The sequence below is a fragment of the Balaenoptera acutorostrata genome, chromosome 4 (genome assembly GCF_949987535.1).
Source record: "Balaenoptera acutorostrata chromosome 4, mBalAcu1.1, whole genome shotgun sequence".
Taxonomy (NCBI): Eukaryota; Metazoa; Chordata; class Mammalia; order Artiodactyla; family Balaenopteridae; genus Balaenoptera; species Balaenoptera acutorostrata.
The window spans coordinates 103148190-103169462 of record NC_080067.1 but is presented as its reverse complement, the minus strand read 5'-3'; the positions used below and the strand labels follow the sequence as shown (position 1 = coordinate 103169462).

General features: G+C 37.3%; 1 protein-coding gene across 12 annotated transcripts in view; it reads right to left on the bottom strand.

The window, feature by feature from the left end:
* The window catches only part of ABI3BP (ABI family member 3 binding protein), a 263791-nt gene that overhangs the window by 14350 nt on the left and 228168 nt on the right, over positions 1 to 21273 (bottom strand). For all 12 annotated transcript variants that reach the window (XM_007164013.2, XM_007164015.2, XM_028168601.2 and 9 more), the window contains 2 exons: positions 17588 to 17797; positions 12922 to 13030 (listed from right to left, as the gene is read on the bottom strand). In XM_007164013.2, the coding sequence (XP_007164075.2) occupies positions 12922 to 13030; positions 17588 to 17797 (319 nt within the window). The remainder of the gene's footprint in view (positions 1 to 12921; positions 13031 to 17587; positions 17798 to 21273) is intronic.

The following is a 21273-nucleotide window of genomic DNA, read 5'->3' as shown; positions in this document are numbered from 1 at the left end:
CTAACCACAATGGTAAGAAAATAGAAATCAGTTAAAAGAAGAAATTGGAAATTTCACAAATATGTGGAGATTAAACAACAAACATGCCACTGAACAACGAATGGGTCAAAGAAAAAAAATCAAGAGCAATCAAAATATATCTTGAGCCAAAGGAAAATGGAAAGACAACATACCAAAATTTTGGAATGCCTCAAAAGCAATTCCAAGAGGGAAATTTATAGAAATAAATGCCTACATTAAAAAAAAAGAAAGATATCAAATAAACAACCTAATTTTACACCTCAAGGAATAAGAAAAAGAAGAGAAAACAGCCCAAAGTTAGTAGAAGGAAGGAAATAACAAAGATCAGAGCAGAAGTAAAGGAAATAGGGACCAAAAAACAATACAAAAGATCAACAAAATTAAGAGCTGGTTTTTCATAAAGATAAACAAAACTGACAAACCTTTAGCTACAGTAACTAAGAAAAAGAACTCAAATAAAATTAGAAAATCAGAAATAAAAGGAGACATTACAACTGGTGCTACAGAAATACAAGGGATCTTAAGAGACTACTATGAACAATTATACACCAACAGATTGGATAACCTAGAAGAAATGTATAAATTCTTAGAAACATACAACCTACCAAGACTAAATCATGAAGAAATAGATAATTTGAATAGAGTAATTACTAGAAAGGAGATTGAGTCAGTAATCAAAAACTTCCCAACAAATAAAAGCCCAGGACCAGATGGTTTTACCAGTGAATTCTAGCAAACATTTAAAGAAGAATTAACACCAATCCTTCTCAAAGTCTTCCTATAAATTGAAGGGGAGGGGAGAACTCCCAAACTCATTTTCTGAGGCCAGCATTATCCTGATACCAAAGCCAGACAAGGACACTACAAGAAAAGAAAATTATAATCCAATGTTCCTGATGAAACGTAGATGCAAAAATCCTCAACAAAATATTAGCAAACTGAGTTCAACAATACATTAGAAGGATCATAAACCATGATCAAGTGGGATTCATTCCAAGAATGCAAAGATGGTTCAACAGCCACAAATCAATCAATGTGATATACCATATTAACAAAATGAGGAATAAAAATCTATATGACCTATATAAACTCAATAGATTCAGAGAAAGCATTTGACAAAATTCAACTTTCTTTCTTGATAAAAACTCAACAAACTTGGTACAGAGGGAACGTACCTCAACATAATAAAGGCTTACATGAAAAGCCCATTGAGCTAACATCATACTCAGTGATGAAATGCTGGAAGCTTTTCCTCTAAGATCAGGAACAAGAAAAGAATGCCCACTCTCACCACTTTTATTCAACATAGCACTGGAAGTCCTAGCCAGAGCAATTAGTCAAGAGAAGGAAATTAAAAGACACCCAAATTGGAAAGGAAGAAGTAAAACTTCTATTTGCAGATGATGACATGATATTATATATAGAAAACCATAAACACTCCACCAAAAAGCTGCTAGAACTAATACATTTGGTAAAGTTGCAGGATAAAATATTAATATATAGAAATCTGTTGGTTTTCTATATACTGAAAACAAACTATCAGAAAGAGAAATTAAGCAAACAATTTACATTTACAATAGTCTCAAAATTTACAATAGCCTCAAAAATAATAAAATACTTAGGAATAATTTTAAGGAGATGAAAGATCTGTACACTGAAACCTTTAAGACATTGATGAAAGAAATTGAAGAAACACAAATAAAATGAAAGATAGTCCACATTCATGGATTGAAAGGATTAATATTGTTAAACTGTCAGTACTACCCCAAGTGATCTACAGTTTCAATGCAATCCATATCAAAATTCCAATGGCATTTTTCACAGAAATAGAAAAAACATTTCTAAAACTCATGGAATCACAAAAGACCCTGAGTAGGCAAAGCTGGAGGCCTCACATGGCCTGATTTCAAACTATATTACAAAGCTATAGTAATCAAAACAGTATGGTATGGGCATAAAAAAAGACACATACATCAGTGGAACAGAATTAGAGAGCCCATACATAAACCTACATATATATGGTCAATTAATTTATGGCAAAGGAGCCAAGGATTCACAATGGGGAAAGGCTAGTCCCTTGAATAAATGGTGTTGGGAAAACTGGATAGCCACATGCAAAAGAATGAAACTGGACCCCTATTGGATACCATACATACAAATCAACTCAACATGGTTTAAAGACTTGAACACGAAAGCTGAAATCATAAAACTCCTCAAAGAAAAAAATAGGTGGTAAACTCCTTGATATCAGTCTTGGCAATAATTTTTGGATCTGACTCCAAAAGCAAAGGCAACAAAAGCACAAATAAATAAGTGGGACTACATCAAACTGAAAATCTTCTGCACAGCAAAGGGAAACATCAACAAAATGAAAAGGCAACCTATGGAATGGGAGAAAATATTTGCAAATCATATATCTGATAAGTGGTTAATATCCAAAATATATAAGGAACTCACACAACTCAATAGCAAAAAAGCAAATAACCCAATTAAGAAATGGGCAAAGGACCTGAAAAGACACTTTTCAAAAGAAGACATACAAATAGCCAATAGGTACATGAAAGAATGCTCAACATCATTAATCATCAGAGAAAGGGAAATCAAAACCCCAATGAGATATTACCTCACACCTGTTAGGATGTCTATTATTTAAAAGACAAGAGATAGCAAATGCTGGTGAGGGTGTGGAGTAAAGGGAACCCTTGTGCACTGCTGGTAGGAATGTAAACTGGCACAGTCACTCTGGGGAACAGTATGGAGGTTCCTCAAGAAATTAAAAATAGAACTACCATATGATCCAGTAATCCCACCTCTGGGTGTATATCCAAGGAAATGAAATCATTATCTTGAAAAGATATCTGTACTCCTATGTTCATAGCAGCATTATTCACTCTAGGCAAGGTATGGAAACAACTTAAGTGTCCATTGACAGAAGAATCGATAAAGAAATTATGATGTGTATACACACACACACACATACCCATACATACAGTTGACCCTTGAACAATGTGGGGGGTTACAGGTGCCAACCCCCCAAGCAGGTGAAAATCTGAGTATTGCTATCTCTGCCTCAAAAATGGAGGAATTGATAATTGACTCACCCAAGGGCAAGAAGCTGAAATAGTTTGGATAGAATCAGGACTCAAACCCTAATTCTTTTGATTCTGCATATTATGATCTCTAATCAAATACAAACTTTAGTTAAAGATCTGTAAAATGAAAATACAGGTACTGTATTTATTGAAAAAAATCCACATGTAAGTGAACCCATGCAGTTCAAACCTACGTTGTTCAAGGGTCAACTGTATGTATGTATGTGTATACACACACACACAATGGAGTGTTATTCAGCCTTAAAAATGAAGTAAATCCTGTCATTTGCGATAACATGAATGAAACTGGAGGGCATTATGCTAAGTGAAATAAGCCAGGCAGAGAAAGACAAATAGTTCCTGGTATCACTTACATGTGGATCTTTAAAAAAAAAAACTGTCAGGGGCTTCCCTGGCGGCGCAGTGGTTAAGAATCCGCCTGCCAGTGCAGGGGACACGGGTTCGAGCCCTGGTCGGGGAGGATCCCACATGCCGCGGAGCAACTAAGCCAGTGCGCCACAACTACTGAGCCTGCGCTCTAGAGCCCGCGAGCCCCAACTACTGAAGCCCGCGCGCCTAGAGCCCGTGCTCTGCAACAAAAGAAGCCACCGCAATGAGAAGCCCACGCACCACAACGAAGAGCAGCCCCCGCTCGCCGCAACTAGAGAAAGACTGTGTGCAGCAACGAAGACCCAACGCAGCCAAAAATAATAAATAAATAAAATAAATGTATTAAAAAAAAAAATGTCAAACTCATAGAAACGGAGAGAGTAGAAAAGTGACTGCAAGGGCTGGGGTAAATAGATGTTGGTAAAAGGGTACAAACTTCAGTTGTAAAATGAATAGGATCTGAGGAACTAAAGAATAATATGGTGACTATAGTTGAAACACTGTACTGTATAATTGAAATTTGCCAAGAGATTATAATTTTTTTTTTATATTTTATTATTCAGACCATGCTTTTTTTTTTTATAGCTACTTTATTTATTTATTTATTTATTTATTTATTTATGGCTGTGTTGGGTCTTCGGTTCGTGCGAGGGCTTTCTCCAGTTGCGGCAAGTGGGGGCCACTCTTCATCGCGGTGCGGGGACCGCTCTTCATCCCGGTGCACGGGCCTTTCACTATCGCGGCCCCTCCCGTTGCGGGGCACAGACTCCAGACGCGCAGGCTCAGTAGTTGTGGCTCACGGGCCCAGCTGCTCCGTGGCATGTGGGATCTTCCGAGACCAGGGCTCGAACCCGTATCCCCTGCATTAGCAGGCAGATTCTCAACCACTGCGCCACCAGGGAAGCCCCAAGAGATTATAATTTAAATGTTCTCACCAATTAAAAAATAGTAAATATATGATGTAATAGATATATTAATTAATTCAGGGGGAATCCTTTCATAATGTATATGTATATCAAATCATGTTGTACACTTTAAATACCTTATAATTTTTTTCATCAATTATACCTTAATAAAGCTGAAAAAAAGAACAAAATTATTGAAAATTGTTGCTTCTGGCAAACGGAATTTAGGAATAGGAATGAACTGCTTTGTAGTATTTGAGTTTTAAAACCATGTACATGTTCTTCTGATAAAAATGAAAATTAAATTTAAAAAGCTATTTCTAAGACCTACTTCATCACAATGAATATCTAAGTGGAGTACAGTCCAGGTGACAGCTGCAGTCAAGCCTTTGGGCCTCATAGAGGACAAGCCAAATGAATAACACCCCTGGCAGAAGCCATGCCTGGTTTTGCCCAGAGAGGTATGGATCCAAACAAAAACAATCTTCCCGGCTGCCCTATCAGAAGGCAGCATGGCTCTGTGGTTAAGGCCATGGGTTTTGGAGCCAGAAAGACTTGGGTTCACAGCTGCACTAATGTGTAACTTTAAGGTAAGTAAATTAACCTCTCTGAGCCTCAATTTCCTCGAGTATAAAGATGAGGATAATAATGGTATTTGTGAGGATACTATTAATTATAGTAATTATAACCTCATAAGGGTATAAAAGTATCTGTGAGTTTCTTATGAGGATTAAATGAGATGATACATGTAAAAGCAACGTACCAGGCACATAGTAAGTCATTATAAATATTCTCTAGTATTATATCTCTAAAGAATTTTTTTAAAGGTGCTTCTATTCTTGGGGAATTTGACACACACTGCCATAGAACTCTCAAGGCAGAACCACATACTTGCTTTTGTGTTTGTAAAGGTTATAAGAAGGGCATCTGTGGTTCACGGGCAAAACTGACAGAGATAGGGAAGCTCCAACCTGCGGGCTCTAGCCTGAGGTAAACCTCCAGGTCTGGTTAGGGCAGACACTTCTCTCCGCCTCCCCTTCCTTTGTTCCTCTCTATAACGATTTTCCTCTATTTTTACCCATAACATACAGCTAAGGTATAGTTTTCATTACTCGATAAACTTAACAAAAGCTCATAAACCTCAAGCAACCACTTTTTATATAGAAAGGCCCCCCCGTAGCTCTTTGTTGGTTTGAATTGTTTTGTTAGCTGATTGGCCCCTAGTGTCATCTTGAAATATTTGGGCCCCATTCAGGTTGGGTTTCAGTCAGAGGGAAAGAAAGGGAAGAGGGGAAAAAGAAAAAGAAAAAAAAAAAAAAAAAAAAGAGTAAGGAGCAGTGGAATAGGGAAAGGGAAATCAAATTAGTCAGTTCTCCAAGGACACTGCAGGGTTATGGAAAGCATTTCTGGATACCCGCCATGTGCAGGCATTGTGCTGGCCTGGGAATACAGATGAGAAGCAAAGGGCAGAGCTGCGGAGATACTTTGAGGACAAAATAAGCCTAAATCGGACAGAAGGGAGAGGAACAGGGCATCAGCAGGCATCAGGGATCATTAATTAGCTGCCCAGTAGGTCCTTAGGGACATTTCTTTTCTCTCCCATTTCTGTGGGGGGACACACAAATTCCAGATCTGGGCTGCACTCTAATTCTGTAGTGTTGCTATGAGTATCTCACACCCCCTCCTTAGATACTGAGGAGTTCAAAGTGAAAAGTAATAAAAAGCAGCCGCATACCACAGGGAGATCAGCTCAGTGCTCTGTGACCACCTAGAGGGGTGGGATAGGGAAGGTGGGAGGGAGAAGCAAGAGGGAGGGGTTAAGGGGACATATGTATACATAGAGCTGATTCACTTTGTTACACAGCAGAAGCTAACACAACAATGTAAAGCAATTATACTCCAATAAAGATGTTAAAAAAAAAAGAATATGGCGATATGAAAAGAAGAATTGCTCTTTTTAGAGACTAGTGGAGTTCCACGCTCTTAGCTGTTCTTTTGCCTGATGAAAAGTTGCAAACCTGGGCTTCCCTGGTGGCGCAGTGGTTGAGAATCTGCCTGCTAATGCAGGGAACACGGGTTCAAGCCCTGGTCTGGGAGGATCCCACATGCCACGGAGCAGCTGGGCCCGTGAGCCACAACTGCTGAGCCTGTGCTCCACAACAAGAGAGGCCACGATAGTGAGAGGCCCGCACACCGCAATGAAGAGTGTCCCCCACTTGCCGCATCTAGAGAAAGCCCTCGCACAGAAATGAAGACCCAACATAGCAATCAATCAATCAATCAATAAATCTTTAAAAAAAAAAAGGTGCAAACCTGAGCAATCAAATCAATGTCTTCCTTCTTTAATGAGGAAGCAATTATTCTTCTGCTGCTCAGACCTACAATAAAACTAAGTAAAATGCCCAGTGCTCTGGCAGCTTATTTTATTCCTTTCTACAAAGCTGATGAGAAGAGATATTGAAAGTTAATACAGACTGCAGAGCCCAGAATTTCACAAAAACCATATGAATAAGGGCATAATGGCCATTCCACATACCTGGTTTGTTCAATCAGATTTACAGTATACAAGAAGTTGCTGCCTCTATTCCAGTTTATTTTTAGTGCCAAGGTTTTATTAAGTCAAACAACATAAACCAACGGTCCCAAACTATCTTCGCTGTCAGCTACAGGAAACTTTGGTAGGTTTTAGTCTTAGAGGAAGAACTGTTCTCCAGAATCCTCCCAAGCCACAGACGACAGTAGAAGTACTTGAGCAGGTTAAGTAAACTTGATTTATCTTAATTCTCAGAGTGCATTTTCCATAGGAAATCGCTAGACCACGTGTATGTCTAGCACACAAGTGGATTCTTCAGTTTTTTAGCCAAGCAAGGAGACACATGGTCTCATATGAAGAGAATTCTGATATACAAGGGCTTTTTTAAAAAAATAAATTTATTTATTTATTTATTTTTGGCTGTGTTGGGTCTTCGTTTCTGTGCGAGTGCTTTCTCTAGTTGCGGCGAGCGGGGGCCACTCTTCATCGCGGTGCGCGGGCCTCTCACTATCGCGGCCTCTCTTGTTGCGGAGCACAGGCTCCAGACGCGCAGGCTCAGTAGTTGTGGCTCACAGGCCCAGTTGCTCCGCGGCATGTGGGATCTTCCCAGACCAGGGCTCGAACCCGTGTCCCCTGCATTGGCAGGCGGATTCTCAACCACTGCGCCACCAGGGAAGCCCTACAAGGACTTTTTAAGTGGACAGTGATTGTGTGAAGTCCATATTCCCCAACTAGTTCATCAGGAAGAATCCTGCCCATCAATTTATTACCAAAATGCGTGCTAAAAATAATTTGTCTGAAAACAAATCGCAGACCACAGACATCGATTCAAAGCAAAAATGGTTTATCAGGACAATTCTACTTGCTGTAAGATGGACCTAGGTTTTGGTTTTATTTTCAGTTCCAGTTTTCCCACTGATTCTGTGCATGGCTTCAGATAGCATAAGATTACATCATTTTAGAGCTGGGAGAGATTTCAAGATCAATTAGTCCACACGTTGTGTCCTTTTCAGCAGTGGTGCAACACTTATTTTTTTAAGCCATATCCTTTATCATTTCTTCCATTCCCGGAACTAAATATAATCATAGTGGTCTTTGCAAACAAAGTAGTTGGCTCCGGACAGGAGACGCTCTTCTTAATATTTTTCTTTTAGTTCAACAAGAGCCACACAATGAGGTTTCATGGGGAAAAAAAATAAGTGGAAACTAAATGTTGGAGAGTGGCCTAGATGGGTACTGATTCAGTGGACGCTAACATCTCTACATTTTCTTTGTATTTTAGGGGCGGGGGTGAGAGAGGGATCCTCCAAAGAAGGTGATAGAGTTGTGCCACAGCTTTCTGCCTCTGTTAACAGGTCTCCTGCTTCACCTGACTAAAGCAGTTCTGGCTCCCCACAAACAGCCCCTCTTCCCTGCGTACATCTATCACCGCAGCTGCAAGAAGCCGTCAGCAAGGCTGGGCCTGTCCCTGCTGTGCCGCCCTGGGAGCTGCACCCAGGTTCCTCAGGGCAGCCAAGCGGCTCCGTTTTCTAGAGACAGAAACGTCTCACGCCAGGTGTGCAGCTGAACTCTCCCAGCAGCAAGACACCTGCTGGATGCTCCCGTACTGTGGGTTATTTTTCGAGCTTCCGCAGAGTAAATAAAACTCGGCTAAGTCGTTAAAAATGGGCAGGGAGACGGTAGCATCGTTGGCTGTCTTTTTGATTCTAGAATAGTGTGTGAACACTTAGAATTTTTATCCCCAAAAGCTCTGTAGATCTATTTTCTCTGCCTTGATTCTCCTGGGTGTTCTAACACCAAGCTCTACTCCACCTATGTCACTGTGTAACGATTAGCCAGTAATTATCACCTGTTTTTAGAGCTCCTGCTTGTTAGTCAGGACAAATGATGGAAAATGCGACTAAAATAAATTCTTTATATGTGTCTCCTAGAATTGGAAAAAAGCTATAGATATTCTTTCAGAAGTTATTATCTTCCAGCTTTTCAAACAGGGAATTCCAGAACCTCATGGGGGAATTTTAACAGCTATAGTTCAAAGTTTGCTTATTTAGGGAGTTTACTATGTATTTTGACTCAAAATTTTCCTCAAGTAATGAAATGTGACTAAAGTCATTCTTTATAGCTAATAAAAACCACCTGCTAACTGCATCCTGTACATACTTCCTCTTTATTTTACAGGGAGTCTTTTAGTAACATTAATCTTGGATCATGGTTGGGGTAGAGAAGATACAATGGAAAGGAACGTTGCCTTAACAATGTAAGACAGTATGAAAAAAGCCTGCATCAAAAGAGCCAACAAACCTACATTGGGGAACTCGTAGTTTTATTATACTTGCTGTAGCCTTGCTGTCAGTAGTAACTTTGAGGACTACTTGTATTTCACCTAAGTTGTGCACATGGATTTCACGTGGAATACTCTTGTTCTTTCTTTTCTTGCCGGCCTGCTTCATGCCATCCTATCCTTTACTGTCAAGTTCTTGTCTCAAGTATTCCACGAGGCTTTCTCTCCTCTTCTAAATTGCAGAACCTGGGTGTAAGTCCTACATCGGCATGTCCTTTTATTCTGTGTTATGATGTTTCATGGGTGTTAGTTTTGTTTCCTCAGGTACGTTTAGGCTCAGAAATCTCAAAGTAAATGAAATGATTTGACTTCACTTTATTCTTCCTTGGTTATTTGACTAATAGGTGTTTCAACACATAATTTTAATATTTCAGCTCAAAACATTTTTGCCCATTAGATAGACAGATTTATCTCCATCATACCTCTGAGAGTGCAGAATATATTTACAAGCTCAGTGGGGGCTGGTATCTACTGAACTACTAGACCACCACAAAGTTTCCCATGGCATAGACTAGATAATTTTCATTAGAAAATTTACATCCATGTGTGTTATATTTGTCCCCAGTGTGAGAATGTTCTCTACTTCAAACTACTGATATACAACTTTTAAATCATGACCCATTAGGGACTATCAATATAATCCTGGTCAAATCACATTTATGAACATTAACAGTCTTTATATCTGAATGGATTTCATTTAATTGTACCAAACTAAAAATAACATTAAATAAGCCACATACAGACATGCATAGTGGCCCCAAATTTATGCCAAGTTGTAAAACTTGGCATGGAGTTCTGATTACAGGGATTCCTAATCTCAGTTTAATACTGCTTTTTCCAAAGACAAATCCAGAAAGGGCTTCCTTTGGGCTTTGCTCGTCTTGGGATAAGGATAGGTTGCAGGGGTCCTCCTTAGAAGGTACACTGATGACAGACAGCAGAGACAAGCAAGACACATAGGAGGAGGGTGGGATAAAGAGGACAAGGTTGTAGCTGAGTCTGAAACAATTACAACCAGAAGCTAGATGTGAACCCCATGACCTGATCGGTCCTGTGATTCCAGAATGAAATCCAGCTCCGCCCAAAGGCATGTTTCTCTTAAGTACCTATTTGACCAATTAGGTCAGATGCCAGAATGATACTCATGAAAGAAATTAACAAAAAGTTCTTTTAGTTAGATTTGTTCTACCAACTGCTACTCGTTATAAGTAGCTCTAGTATCAAAAGTGATTATTCCAACTAAATGAAAGTCAGAATGAAAATGAAAATGAAAGTCACAGCAAGGCACTCCCCAGTTACCATCCTTTAGGGTCTCCCCATCACTTGACCATGTTTCTTGATCTGGCGCAGAAGGACCTCCCTAACTTGGCTTCTGCTTCTCTTGGCTTCTACGGCGTCTGTCCACTTTTCGCCCCTCACTCTGGTGAAAACAGCCTGTATTCACCACACACAACCGTGCCATTTCGGGCCACTGCTCTGACATGTGCTATCCTCTCTGACATTCCTTTCTCTTACCACAGTCACCTAGCTGGCTCCAGCCTACTCCTCCTTCACGCCTCAGCCTAGGGGTCACCTCCTCCAGGAATTTCTTCCTAATTTCCCCAGACCTTGCGATGTGCCGCCCACTCTGGGCTTCTGTCGCCCCTGGTGCAGACTTCTACCAGAACTCTCACCACTTTGTGTAGAATAATCGGTCATTAGCGACCTACCCCACTAGCCTCGAGCTCCTCAAGGGCAGGTACCACGCTTACTCCTGTTTGTAGGCACAACACCACCCACAGGGCTGAGCACGTTGTTGGCACTCAGTAAATGTTAGCTGAATGCAGACCCAAACCTTTTACAAACAAATCAGGTTTAAAATGTCACTGGCATTATTCTACCTCTGATTATGAGCTAATAGGTGCACTGTGAAATCTGAGAACAGCCTGATTCAGGAAAGGAATACAATGAACATTTAGAAATTGGATGCCCTTCAATGTGCTTTCTGTGTACTACACAGCTCACTTTTTCTTAAGTGGAATAAAAAGCAGGAAACTGAAGAGAAAAACCAAGTTTTGTAAGCCCAAATCCACCTATTAAAAAGTCCAAATTAAATGACCTTTTTTTTCTCTTTTACTCTTTCCTTAAAATAAATTATAGGCTCTCTCCCTGTTCATCTTGCTAAGGAAACAGAACTAAGATCATCAGATGGGCTTTTACTGAAATATATGCTTATTTTGGCTAACTTAATACCTTCAAGAAAATTAGCAGTTGCAAAATTCTCCAAATTACAACCCAAAATAGAGAACTTAAAAGAAAAAAAAATACACTGGTGGAAAAGTGTTGTTTTTGCTGTATAGGACTACAGTTTATATACAGTAAACCATCTATAATGAATTAGATACTTCCTTTTCTCCTGAAAAGATTAGAAAAGTCTCCCTGCTGTCAGATCCCAAAGAGGCTCTTCTGGGTGTCACAATCAATACCCAATTCAATTCAGTCACATGACAATGAAAGATACAAGAAATAAAACATGAAAAAAAAATCTCTGATGCTGAAGTTCTAGTCTTCACCTCCACTGATCTTTTTCAACACTGAGGAACTTTATCAAGTTATGAAATACTCAATCTGGAAAAACTCCTGATTGTGTGAAAATTGATCTATGTTGCTTGGGGTACTATACTTAAGATGTCAGGGGTGTTTTTGTTTTGTTTTATACTGAAAGTATAGACAGTTTATCAGACAATGTTTTGGAGCTTGAAGAAAGAAATCGATTTTTCACAGAGAGTGAAATTTAGTCCAGAAATGAATTTAGCACATTGGCTTTATTATGGAAATGCTTGGCTGTATCCATTTGAGAATCTCCTTGAGCAAAACATTTGATAATTTAGCCATGTAAAACAAAACAAAAACAAAAAACCCCTTCCCTACTACATTTCTAGAAATGCCTAAGGCCCTTATTTTTCTTGAAATAATAAAATGAACTGATAAAATATTAGGTATTTTAGATTTAAAAAGGAATCACAAAACTATACAGCAAGATAAACAACCTGGTATCAATGTGTAGTAAGGAATGCCAAGAAAAGTTGTTTATTACTGAACAATTGTTAATATTCTATATGTCCATTTTCAAAAATCTATTCTCATTGGTCTATATTAAAAAGACCCAAAAGCAAAGGGTTACTGTGTCTGGGACTAGTCTGTAGCTATACTAAGCATTAACTATTACAAACTTTCACCTACATTTGTCACATGGCTTTTGTTTCCTTGCCCTCTCCTTCCAGCATGCCAGGCAACTTCTTCTGTGCTTCAGATCTAGTTTACACCATCCACACTCCAGTTGTCTCTGGTCTATAGACTTTTCCTCCTCTAAATTTTGGTATTTAATATCAATGTTTGATATAAATGGCCTTCTATCTTTCAATGTTCCCAGCTATACTGTTAACTTACAAGACCATCTTGTCAGCTCTTGTATCCCCACCAATAACTTGCATATTTGTAAACCAAGACTCTAGGGGTATCTAGTGCTGTGTATGGAAAGCCAAAGAATGAAATGCAAACTAGACCCTCCCTTAAGATAGAGAAGGATGATGTCATTTTACTCCTTTGTTATGATTTCTGCACCCTCAGAATTCATCTGTAATAGCACTGGTGGCTCACCTTGTGTCTGGTTTTAGATTTTCTACTGTGGAGAAGGTTTGATTTGTAGTTTGAATGGACTTGTTCTTCCCACCGAATGACCCATTTTCTCTGGATATAACTTCATATTCTGCAAAGCAAAAAAAGCCAACAGATACTTGTCTTTATGCTCTGGTGGACTGAATGCTCTCGAAGCTAACCGCATAACAGAGTCAACTCTCATAAAAGTGAGCAACAAGATTGCAGGTCTAGAGACGTATTGATTGTACACATTAGCAACTTCCAAATGGGGATTGTCAGAGGATGATGAAGGTCCCAAAGCATTTGGGGAGTGGCTCATTGACCATTTCTGTTTTCTCTTTACTAGAGCAGGAAAGGTCTGGTAACTGTGAAGACTGTTGATGCTCCTATGGTAGCGTTGGTTATGGGTAACCTATGATTTTGTTAGGTAAGTCGGATTGTCTGCCATTGCTGGAAAGCCCAGTGTGGCTCTGTAAAAAACATTGTATGAGGAGCGGTATTTCAGTAGAAGCACATTTCCTGCTCATGGGGCTTCACAATATAGCTGGGAAAAACGTCACTGACTACATGGTACTGCTGCAAAAAACTGAGTAGAAAACCACAGCAGCAAATAACAGTTAATCAAATAATGAACAATGAACTATACTTTTCTATAGTTCATTATTTTGAACTACAGAATTATGGGATTTTGATACCTACTGCTTATGTAAGTTATATAAATTTTGTACATACTGCTAACATATACCCCCTTGATAATTATCCTTGAATTAAAGAAATTATGCCCTTAAAGTCTGCATAGAGGTCTGTATAAATTTAACTTAAGGGTAGGTTTCTATGAATTTGTAGGGCTAATCAAAAGAAAGAGACTTTCAGAATAAGAGAATATAATTTACTAATTTACTTTCCCTGCTCTCAGTTGGGGTTCAGTTTAATGCATGTGACAAGATCACACAGAGGGTTAAAAAAATCAAACAAAAAACAACAACCAACCAACCAACAAAACCCTACTCAAAAACAGCTCCATCAGTATGAAGAAATACACAAGTGGTGGGCATCAGGGAAAGTGGGAAGGTTGCAAAGGAGCTGGCAAGTTACTGGGGATTTCTGCTGTTAGCACTGAGACCAAAGGTAGGAGATGGCTATCGGAAATAAAACTGAAATTATAGAGTAACTCATGGAGACTTATAATCACCAATTTTAATTTGGGAAGGATCTTTACTGCTGAATTTTAAAAAGCCAAAAAGAAGGATCACTTTTTCTGAGTAATTTCCTATGACCATCCTTTTGAAAATTAGAAATTAAACTGGAAGGCAATGGTCATTGTATCTGGACACATTAGTGCAGCTATTAAAGGACTAATGGCCCATATTTAAGATTCCTTCCTCAGACTCTCTGCTCCCAACCTATGTCTCAGTTGGCTTTCTATTCTAAAGAAGTGTGGAAAGAGAGGGAGAGGTAGGATTCCAAATTCAATTGTGTTCGTTTTATATCTTTTCCTCAGCTGTGAAGGGACATTTACTAGAAAAAGATCAGAGTAATTAGAATGGAAGTAAAATTGATTTTTAAAAAAGGGAAACTGCATGACTTAATGGAAAGAGACAGACCAAGCCACTTGCTTGGATCTCAGTCTCAGTTTTACCATCTGTAAAATGTCCATAGTGTCTCTTCATAGTGTTGCTTGTAGGGATTAAAGAAGGAACATATGGAAAGTGCTTAATAGTATTTTGCATGTATTTTGCTCAACAGGTGGTACCTATTATTATTATATCTTTTATTATTCCTTATTATCCCCGAGTTGTGTTTTGAAACTAGGATCACAAAAATTTGAGAGATTCCAATTGGAAAGATTCAAGTGCTGCTTAGTCACGAAAAGAGCAATTTATATGACACTCCAGCTGGTTATCCATGAAAGCAATCACCTTCAAAAAACATCTTTGTTTGGGTCATTCCTCATCGACTGTGTGATATTCTTTTTAATATCACCTTAGCCTTTTAGTATACTTCAACACTTATAGCACATCTTTTCTAATTTTCTTTTGACTCAAGTTTTAAATGTTAATTTAATACTATTTTTGTCCTGAAAGACTGGAGTTTTCAAAATGGATCTAGAAGTTACCTTCATGATTAAAAAGATATTTAGAATTTTTCTCAGAATTCTTGTCTTAGAATGTATATATCTTTCCTTTTTAATGCTTTAAAGTGATAATAGCTTTTCATAAATCCATGAACATTATAAAAATCTACCACCAACAACAAAAAAGTATGTGTCTATATTTCTTATTTTAAATAGGGGATTTAAAAAATAATTTCATTAACAGTAAAGATATAAGAAAATCTACAAAGAACTGACACAATAATTGGTCTGTTTTTTCCCCCTCAGAGGGCTTTATTGCCCTATTATGAGATAATTCACTTAGAACATAATTATTTATTATATATATTGGGAACATCACTGGTCAATACAGCATGAAAATAACAACTGGTGATACTACTCTCTGTTAAGTCTTGTACTCACAATAAATTGATAGCAATAAGAATTATTATTATTACGAATTAAAAAACCCTGAAGTTCAAAGAGGCTAATTATAGACCCAAGTTGCATTATCTAGAACACAGTTGGTCTGGGATTTAAATCTATGTCAGCATGCTCTTGATGTATCACAAAATGACACCTTATAAGTAATTTAACTTTAAGTTGTCCAAGGACCCAGGCTGTGGCCAATCTCTATGGTATACCTATTTCTACTTTAGTGTAGCAGGGATATGGAGAAGCATCTGAATTTGGATGCATTTACTAGAGGTGAATACATGCCTATCAATTAAAAGAAAGATTACTGACAGAAGTCAACCTGGGGAATGAAGAATATGTTTCACTCTCTTTTTGTTATCTTTCTTAATCCTTTCTTGAAAAACCATTTCCAGTGACATGAGAATGAATCTCTATATTATCTGAGCTGCTGGTTTATAAAAGATTACATTTGAAATCAAGTGGTATTTAATGAAACACTAAAAATAAACAAAAATGGAAAAAAATAGAACAGATCATTAGGGCATATGGTCCAACATTGAAATATAGACTAAGTGAGTAATGGTTAAATATGGACTTATTTCTATTTATAAAATATAATAGTTATAGATGTGGTTCTTATCCATGAAAATTGTTATCATAAGTCCAGTATCTAGTGAAAGATCTCAAGCAGCCTGTTAACATTTAATAATAATAATGTTATAAAACTAATTGGTTAGATAAAGTATATCCTATTCATGATTCTTTGAAATTACAGGTTTATATAATTTAAAAAAGTTACATGATGAAAGGAAAATCCTACTTTAAAAAGTTAAATCAGATATTATTGACATACCCAAGTGAATATATATTAGATTGTTAAACATATTAGCTTAACCAATTCCAACTTGATGCTCTGTATTTTTAAGGCAAGTGAAATTTTATAGTTCATTTGGTCTTGTGAGAATGAAGCCTCAGACTATCACAGGAACTCTTTATTAGCACTGCACATGGATTGAGAGTTTTAAACTTTTTAATACATGTAGATAATCAATACTTAGAGATTGATTTTTAGATACTGGGATGATAATACCTACTGGCATAGTTCCAAGTAAAGAAGCAAGACTAGTCAAATCCCCAGGAACCAGGGGCAGTGGCTGGTTCTTTCTCAAAACAAAGGCAAGCTTTGCATAAGAAAGGAAATTCACAAAATATGGTTAAAAATTTAAAAAGCCAGCTAAGCAAAGATAAGCTGCTTACACTGGAAGTTGCCCAGACCAAACGGTTTTGTCTGAGGAGAAGCAGCTACTGTTTTCTCCTTTATTCATAGAAAACTTTTTTGGCAGACCCTGAATCTCCCCACTCCTCACCTCGCCCTGTGTACCACTCTCTACTCTTCCTGACAGCCTCTTGGTGGGCAACTCTATTCTGCCTACCCACCCCAGGCACACGGTGGCGGGGACATGGGCAGCAGGAAACTTGTGTCCTCATGCTGTTTGCTACATCCTCTAGCTGATTTGGGTTGTTAGTCTTCCCACCCACCCCCTCCCCTCTACTTTGACTATCCTGTTCACTACAGAGAATTTAAATCCCATATGACAAATTTAAAGAATGACTCAGGGTTTCTTATTTTTCATAGTCATTTTTAGAGAAATTGGATGAGTGACAGCAGAATCAAAATTTCCTGAGATAAGCAGAAAATTGACCAAACTATAACAATTTTCCTAAAATGATTGAAATAACTTTTAGCCTGCTTGAAAATTCTAGGTCAATCTAGAAATTGGGATGGTGAAAGGAAAACAGGTTTAAATCTTATCAGCAGTGGCAACTTCCCATATGTTATCTGTGATTTTCAGGTAATGAAAAGACTAGATATACCTTCACATTGTGAAAAACAGTTTTGAGAGGAGAAGGAAGGTATGCAACTTAAAGAGATCTGCTAAATTAACAGGGAGACCATAACCAGGACAAAGATGATCTTTTCGCATCTTATGATACTTTTAACAATCATGTACCACAGGGACAGCAGAACTCTGTGGGGACTTGCTGTTCCTAAGATATGCCTCGCAGGCCACAGTATGAATCAAGGTACCACATTCCCAATGCATTGCACTATCAATGCTTCCCACCGTAGTGATGGTCCACGTGCCATGATCTTACCAGTCACAGTGTCATTGAGTGGCTTATCCCAGTCCAAGATGACAAAGGAGGGACACCCTTCCACAGTGACAACAGTGAGGTTGGTAGGTGGGTTCTGTGGTGGGCTGGTGGCATTCCCCTCTGTGGCCTCCTCTTTGGGGAATCGCTTGACAGAGTCGGTGATGGAGCAGGGCCTGTTGTCAGGCTTTTGGATATACCGCACGTGAGGACCTAAGACAGAGAGGACATTGAGCATTTTTTTTTTTTTTTGAGCTTGGAAAAAAGGTGGAGATGAACTCACAAATAAAATTATCTGTTTGAGGACATTTGATATAATACTATAAGCAGATGGATGAAAGCAATGATGTGGATGGTTTGAATTTGTGAAAATCCAGAACCCTATCTTTGGGATACATGATATGGGTGTTATTGTTGATTTACTTTTCTAAATAGGTTTAGTTTATGCTAATATCCAAGAGTAATTTGGTCCCCCTGAGCGTGGTTTAAACTGCATAAATTATGGAGCATTGGAAACAGTGCTCAAAGGGGTCTTGTCTCAGTAGTGGGGAATGATTAACCTTACACTGAACACAGTTCTGGTCCCACCTAATAAATCTTAAAAGCCTGACTCAAAAGGATCAAGTGGTTTCAAGTTATTTAAACTGCACCCCAGAATAAAATACAAGAATATTTTAGGAATAAAAATATTCCCAACTGGATAAAATAAACAGGAAGATATTACCCATAATGAGGAGAAAAATATATCATTTGAAGCCAACCTGAAACTTGGATAGCTGTAACAATCATCAGACAAGGACAGTAGAACAGTTATCATCACTATAATCCACATGGTCGAGAGTTAAGAAATGGAAGCTACAAAAAAGACCCAAATTAAATTTCTAGAGATCTTTAAAGGAGGAAGACAAGAAAAGACATGTTATACATAGAACAAAACATAAGGATTATGGCAGATTTCTCATCGGAAAGAGTGCAAGTGAGAAGGCAGTGGAGCAATGTATTTCTCTACTAAAAAACAAAAACCAAAACAAAAAACCTTATCATCTAGAATGTTATAACTGGTGAAAATATCTTTTAAAAAAAACAAAAGCAAAAGGACAAAAAAAAAGGCAAGATACTTTTTAGACATACAAAATCTGAAAGAATTCATGACCAGCAGACCCACTCTACAAGAAAGATTCAAGAAAGTCCTTCAGACAGAAGGAAAATGATGCTGGATGGAAATATAGCACTTGAAACAGTAACTACATAGGTAAATATACACAGTATTTTTCTTATTAAATTCTCTCTGAAAGACAATTTGTTTTCTAAACAAAAATATTAACAATTTAGTGTGATGTATATAACATGTAAAAGTAAACTATAATGACAATAGCCCAAAGGCCAGAAGGAGAGAAAAGCTGCTATACTAATGTAAAGTTCTTACACTATTTGTGAAGTTGTAGGATATCACTGGAAGATACTGTGGTAAGTTAAAGACACATTCTATAAACCCCAAAGCAATCACTAAAATAACAAAACAAAAAAGTTATAGGAGTAGGACAACAAAAAAAGATAAAATGGAATCATAAAAATACTCAGTCCAAAAGAAGGCTGAAAAAAAAGGAAAGAGGGAACAAAGAATAGATGGGACAAATAAAACACAAATAGCAAGATGATGATAGACTTAAACCTAACCATATCATTCGTCATGTTAAATGTAAGGTTCTAAACACCCAAAATAAAATGCAGAGATTGTCAGACTGGGTGAAAAAGCAAGATCCAACTATATGATACCTATAGGGAAAACATTTTAAACAGACTAACAGGTTAAGAGTAAAAGGATGAAAAGAAGAGATACCATGATAACACTTATCAAAAGAAAGCTTGAGTGGATATATAAATATCAACAAATTAGATTTTAGAGCAAAGAATATTACCATAAACAAAAAAAGGTCACTTCATAATAATAAAGGACCAATTCCTCAGGAGTTTATTACAACCCTAAGTAATTTAGGTCTATATCTAAATACAGACCTTTAATATACATGTAGCAAAAAATGATAGTACTGTTAAGTAGAAATAAATCCACAATTAGAGCTAGAGATTTCAGTACTCTTCTCTCATTAATTGACAGAACAGTAGACAGAAAATCGCTAAGGATATAAAAGAATTGCACAATACAACCAAGCAAACTGACCTAATTGACATTTTTATAGAACACTTGTTATGGACTGAATTGTGTTTCCCTAAAATTCCTATGGTGAAGCCCTAATTTCCAATGTGAGAAACCAAAGATACCTTGATCTCAGACTTCTGGTCTCTAGAACTGTGAGAAAATAAATTTCTGTTGTTTAAGCCACCGAGTCTGTAGTATTTTGTTATGGCAGCCCTAGCAAACCAATACAACATTCCACTTAAGAACAGCAGAATACACATTCTTTTCAAGTACACAGAGAACAGATACCAAGATAGACTATATTCTGGGCCTTAAAACATGTCTCAATAAATGTATAAGGGTTCAAGTAATACAGAGTATCTGACAACAATGGAGTTAAATTAGAAATCAGTAACAAAACAATTTCTAGAAAATCTTGAAATATTTGGAAATTAAATAACATACTTCTAATAAGTCAAAGAAGAAACCAAACGGGAAATTAAGAAGTATTTTGAACAGAGTAAAAATGAAAACACAACATATCAAAAATTTTTGGATGCTGCTTAAATAATATCTAGGGGAAAATTTGTAGCGCTAAATTCCATATCTGAAAAGAAGAGAGGGCTCAAAATCAATGAGCTCATCTTCTATCTTAAGAAATTAGAATAGAAGAGCAAATGAAACTCAGATTAAGCAGAGAAAGGAAATAATAAAGATCAGAGTAAAAAATAAATGAAATAGAAAACAGAAAAATAATAGACAAAATCAATGAAAAAAAGGTTGAACTTCTCAGAAGATCAAAAGAATTGATAAACCTACAGCCTGACTGGTTAGGCAAAAGAGAAAAAATAGACACACATTGTCAATAAAAGGAATGAAAGAGGTGACATCACTACAAATTATACAGATATCAAAGTAAGAAGAAGAGAATATGAATAACATTATGCTAATAAACTTGACAATTTAGATGATATGGACCAATAACTTGAAAAACAAAAATTACCAAAGTTCACTATGGAAAAAAATATTCTAAATAGTCCTATACCTATTAAAGAAAGTGAGTTACATGTAAAACCCTTCTCACAAGGAGAATATCAGGCTCAGATGGCTTTACTGGTAAATACTAACAAATATTTAGGGAAGAAGCAACACCAGTTCTAAACTCTTTCAGAAAATTGAAAAAAAATTCAGCATCATTTTGATACTAAAACTTGACTTAGACATTACAAGAAAAGAAAACTACAGACCAATGTCCCTCACTGGATATAATTCTAAACAAAATTTTAGCAAATTAAATCCAACAATATATTAAAATGAGAATGCACTATAACCAAGTGGAATTTGTCACTGGAATGCAAAGGTAGCCTACAACTCAAGAACAATTACTTTATCACATTAACACACTAAAAAAGAAAAACCACATAAGCATCTCAATAAAGTCAGAAAAATTATTAGACATTATCTAGCATTCATTTCTGATAATGACTCTCACCAAAGCAGGAATAGAAGAAAACTTTTTCAACACGGTGAAGGGCATCTATGAAAAACCTAC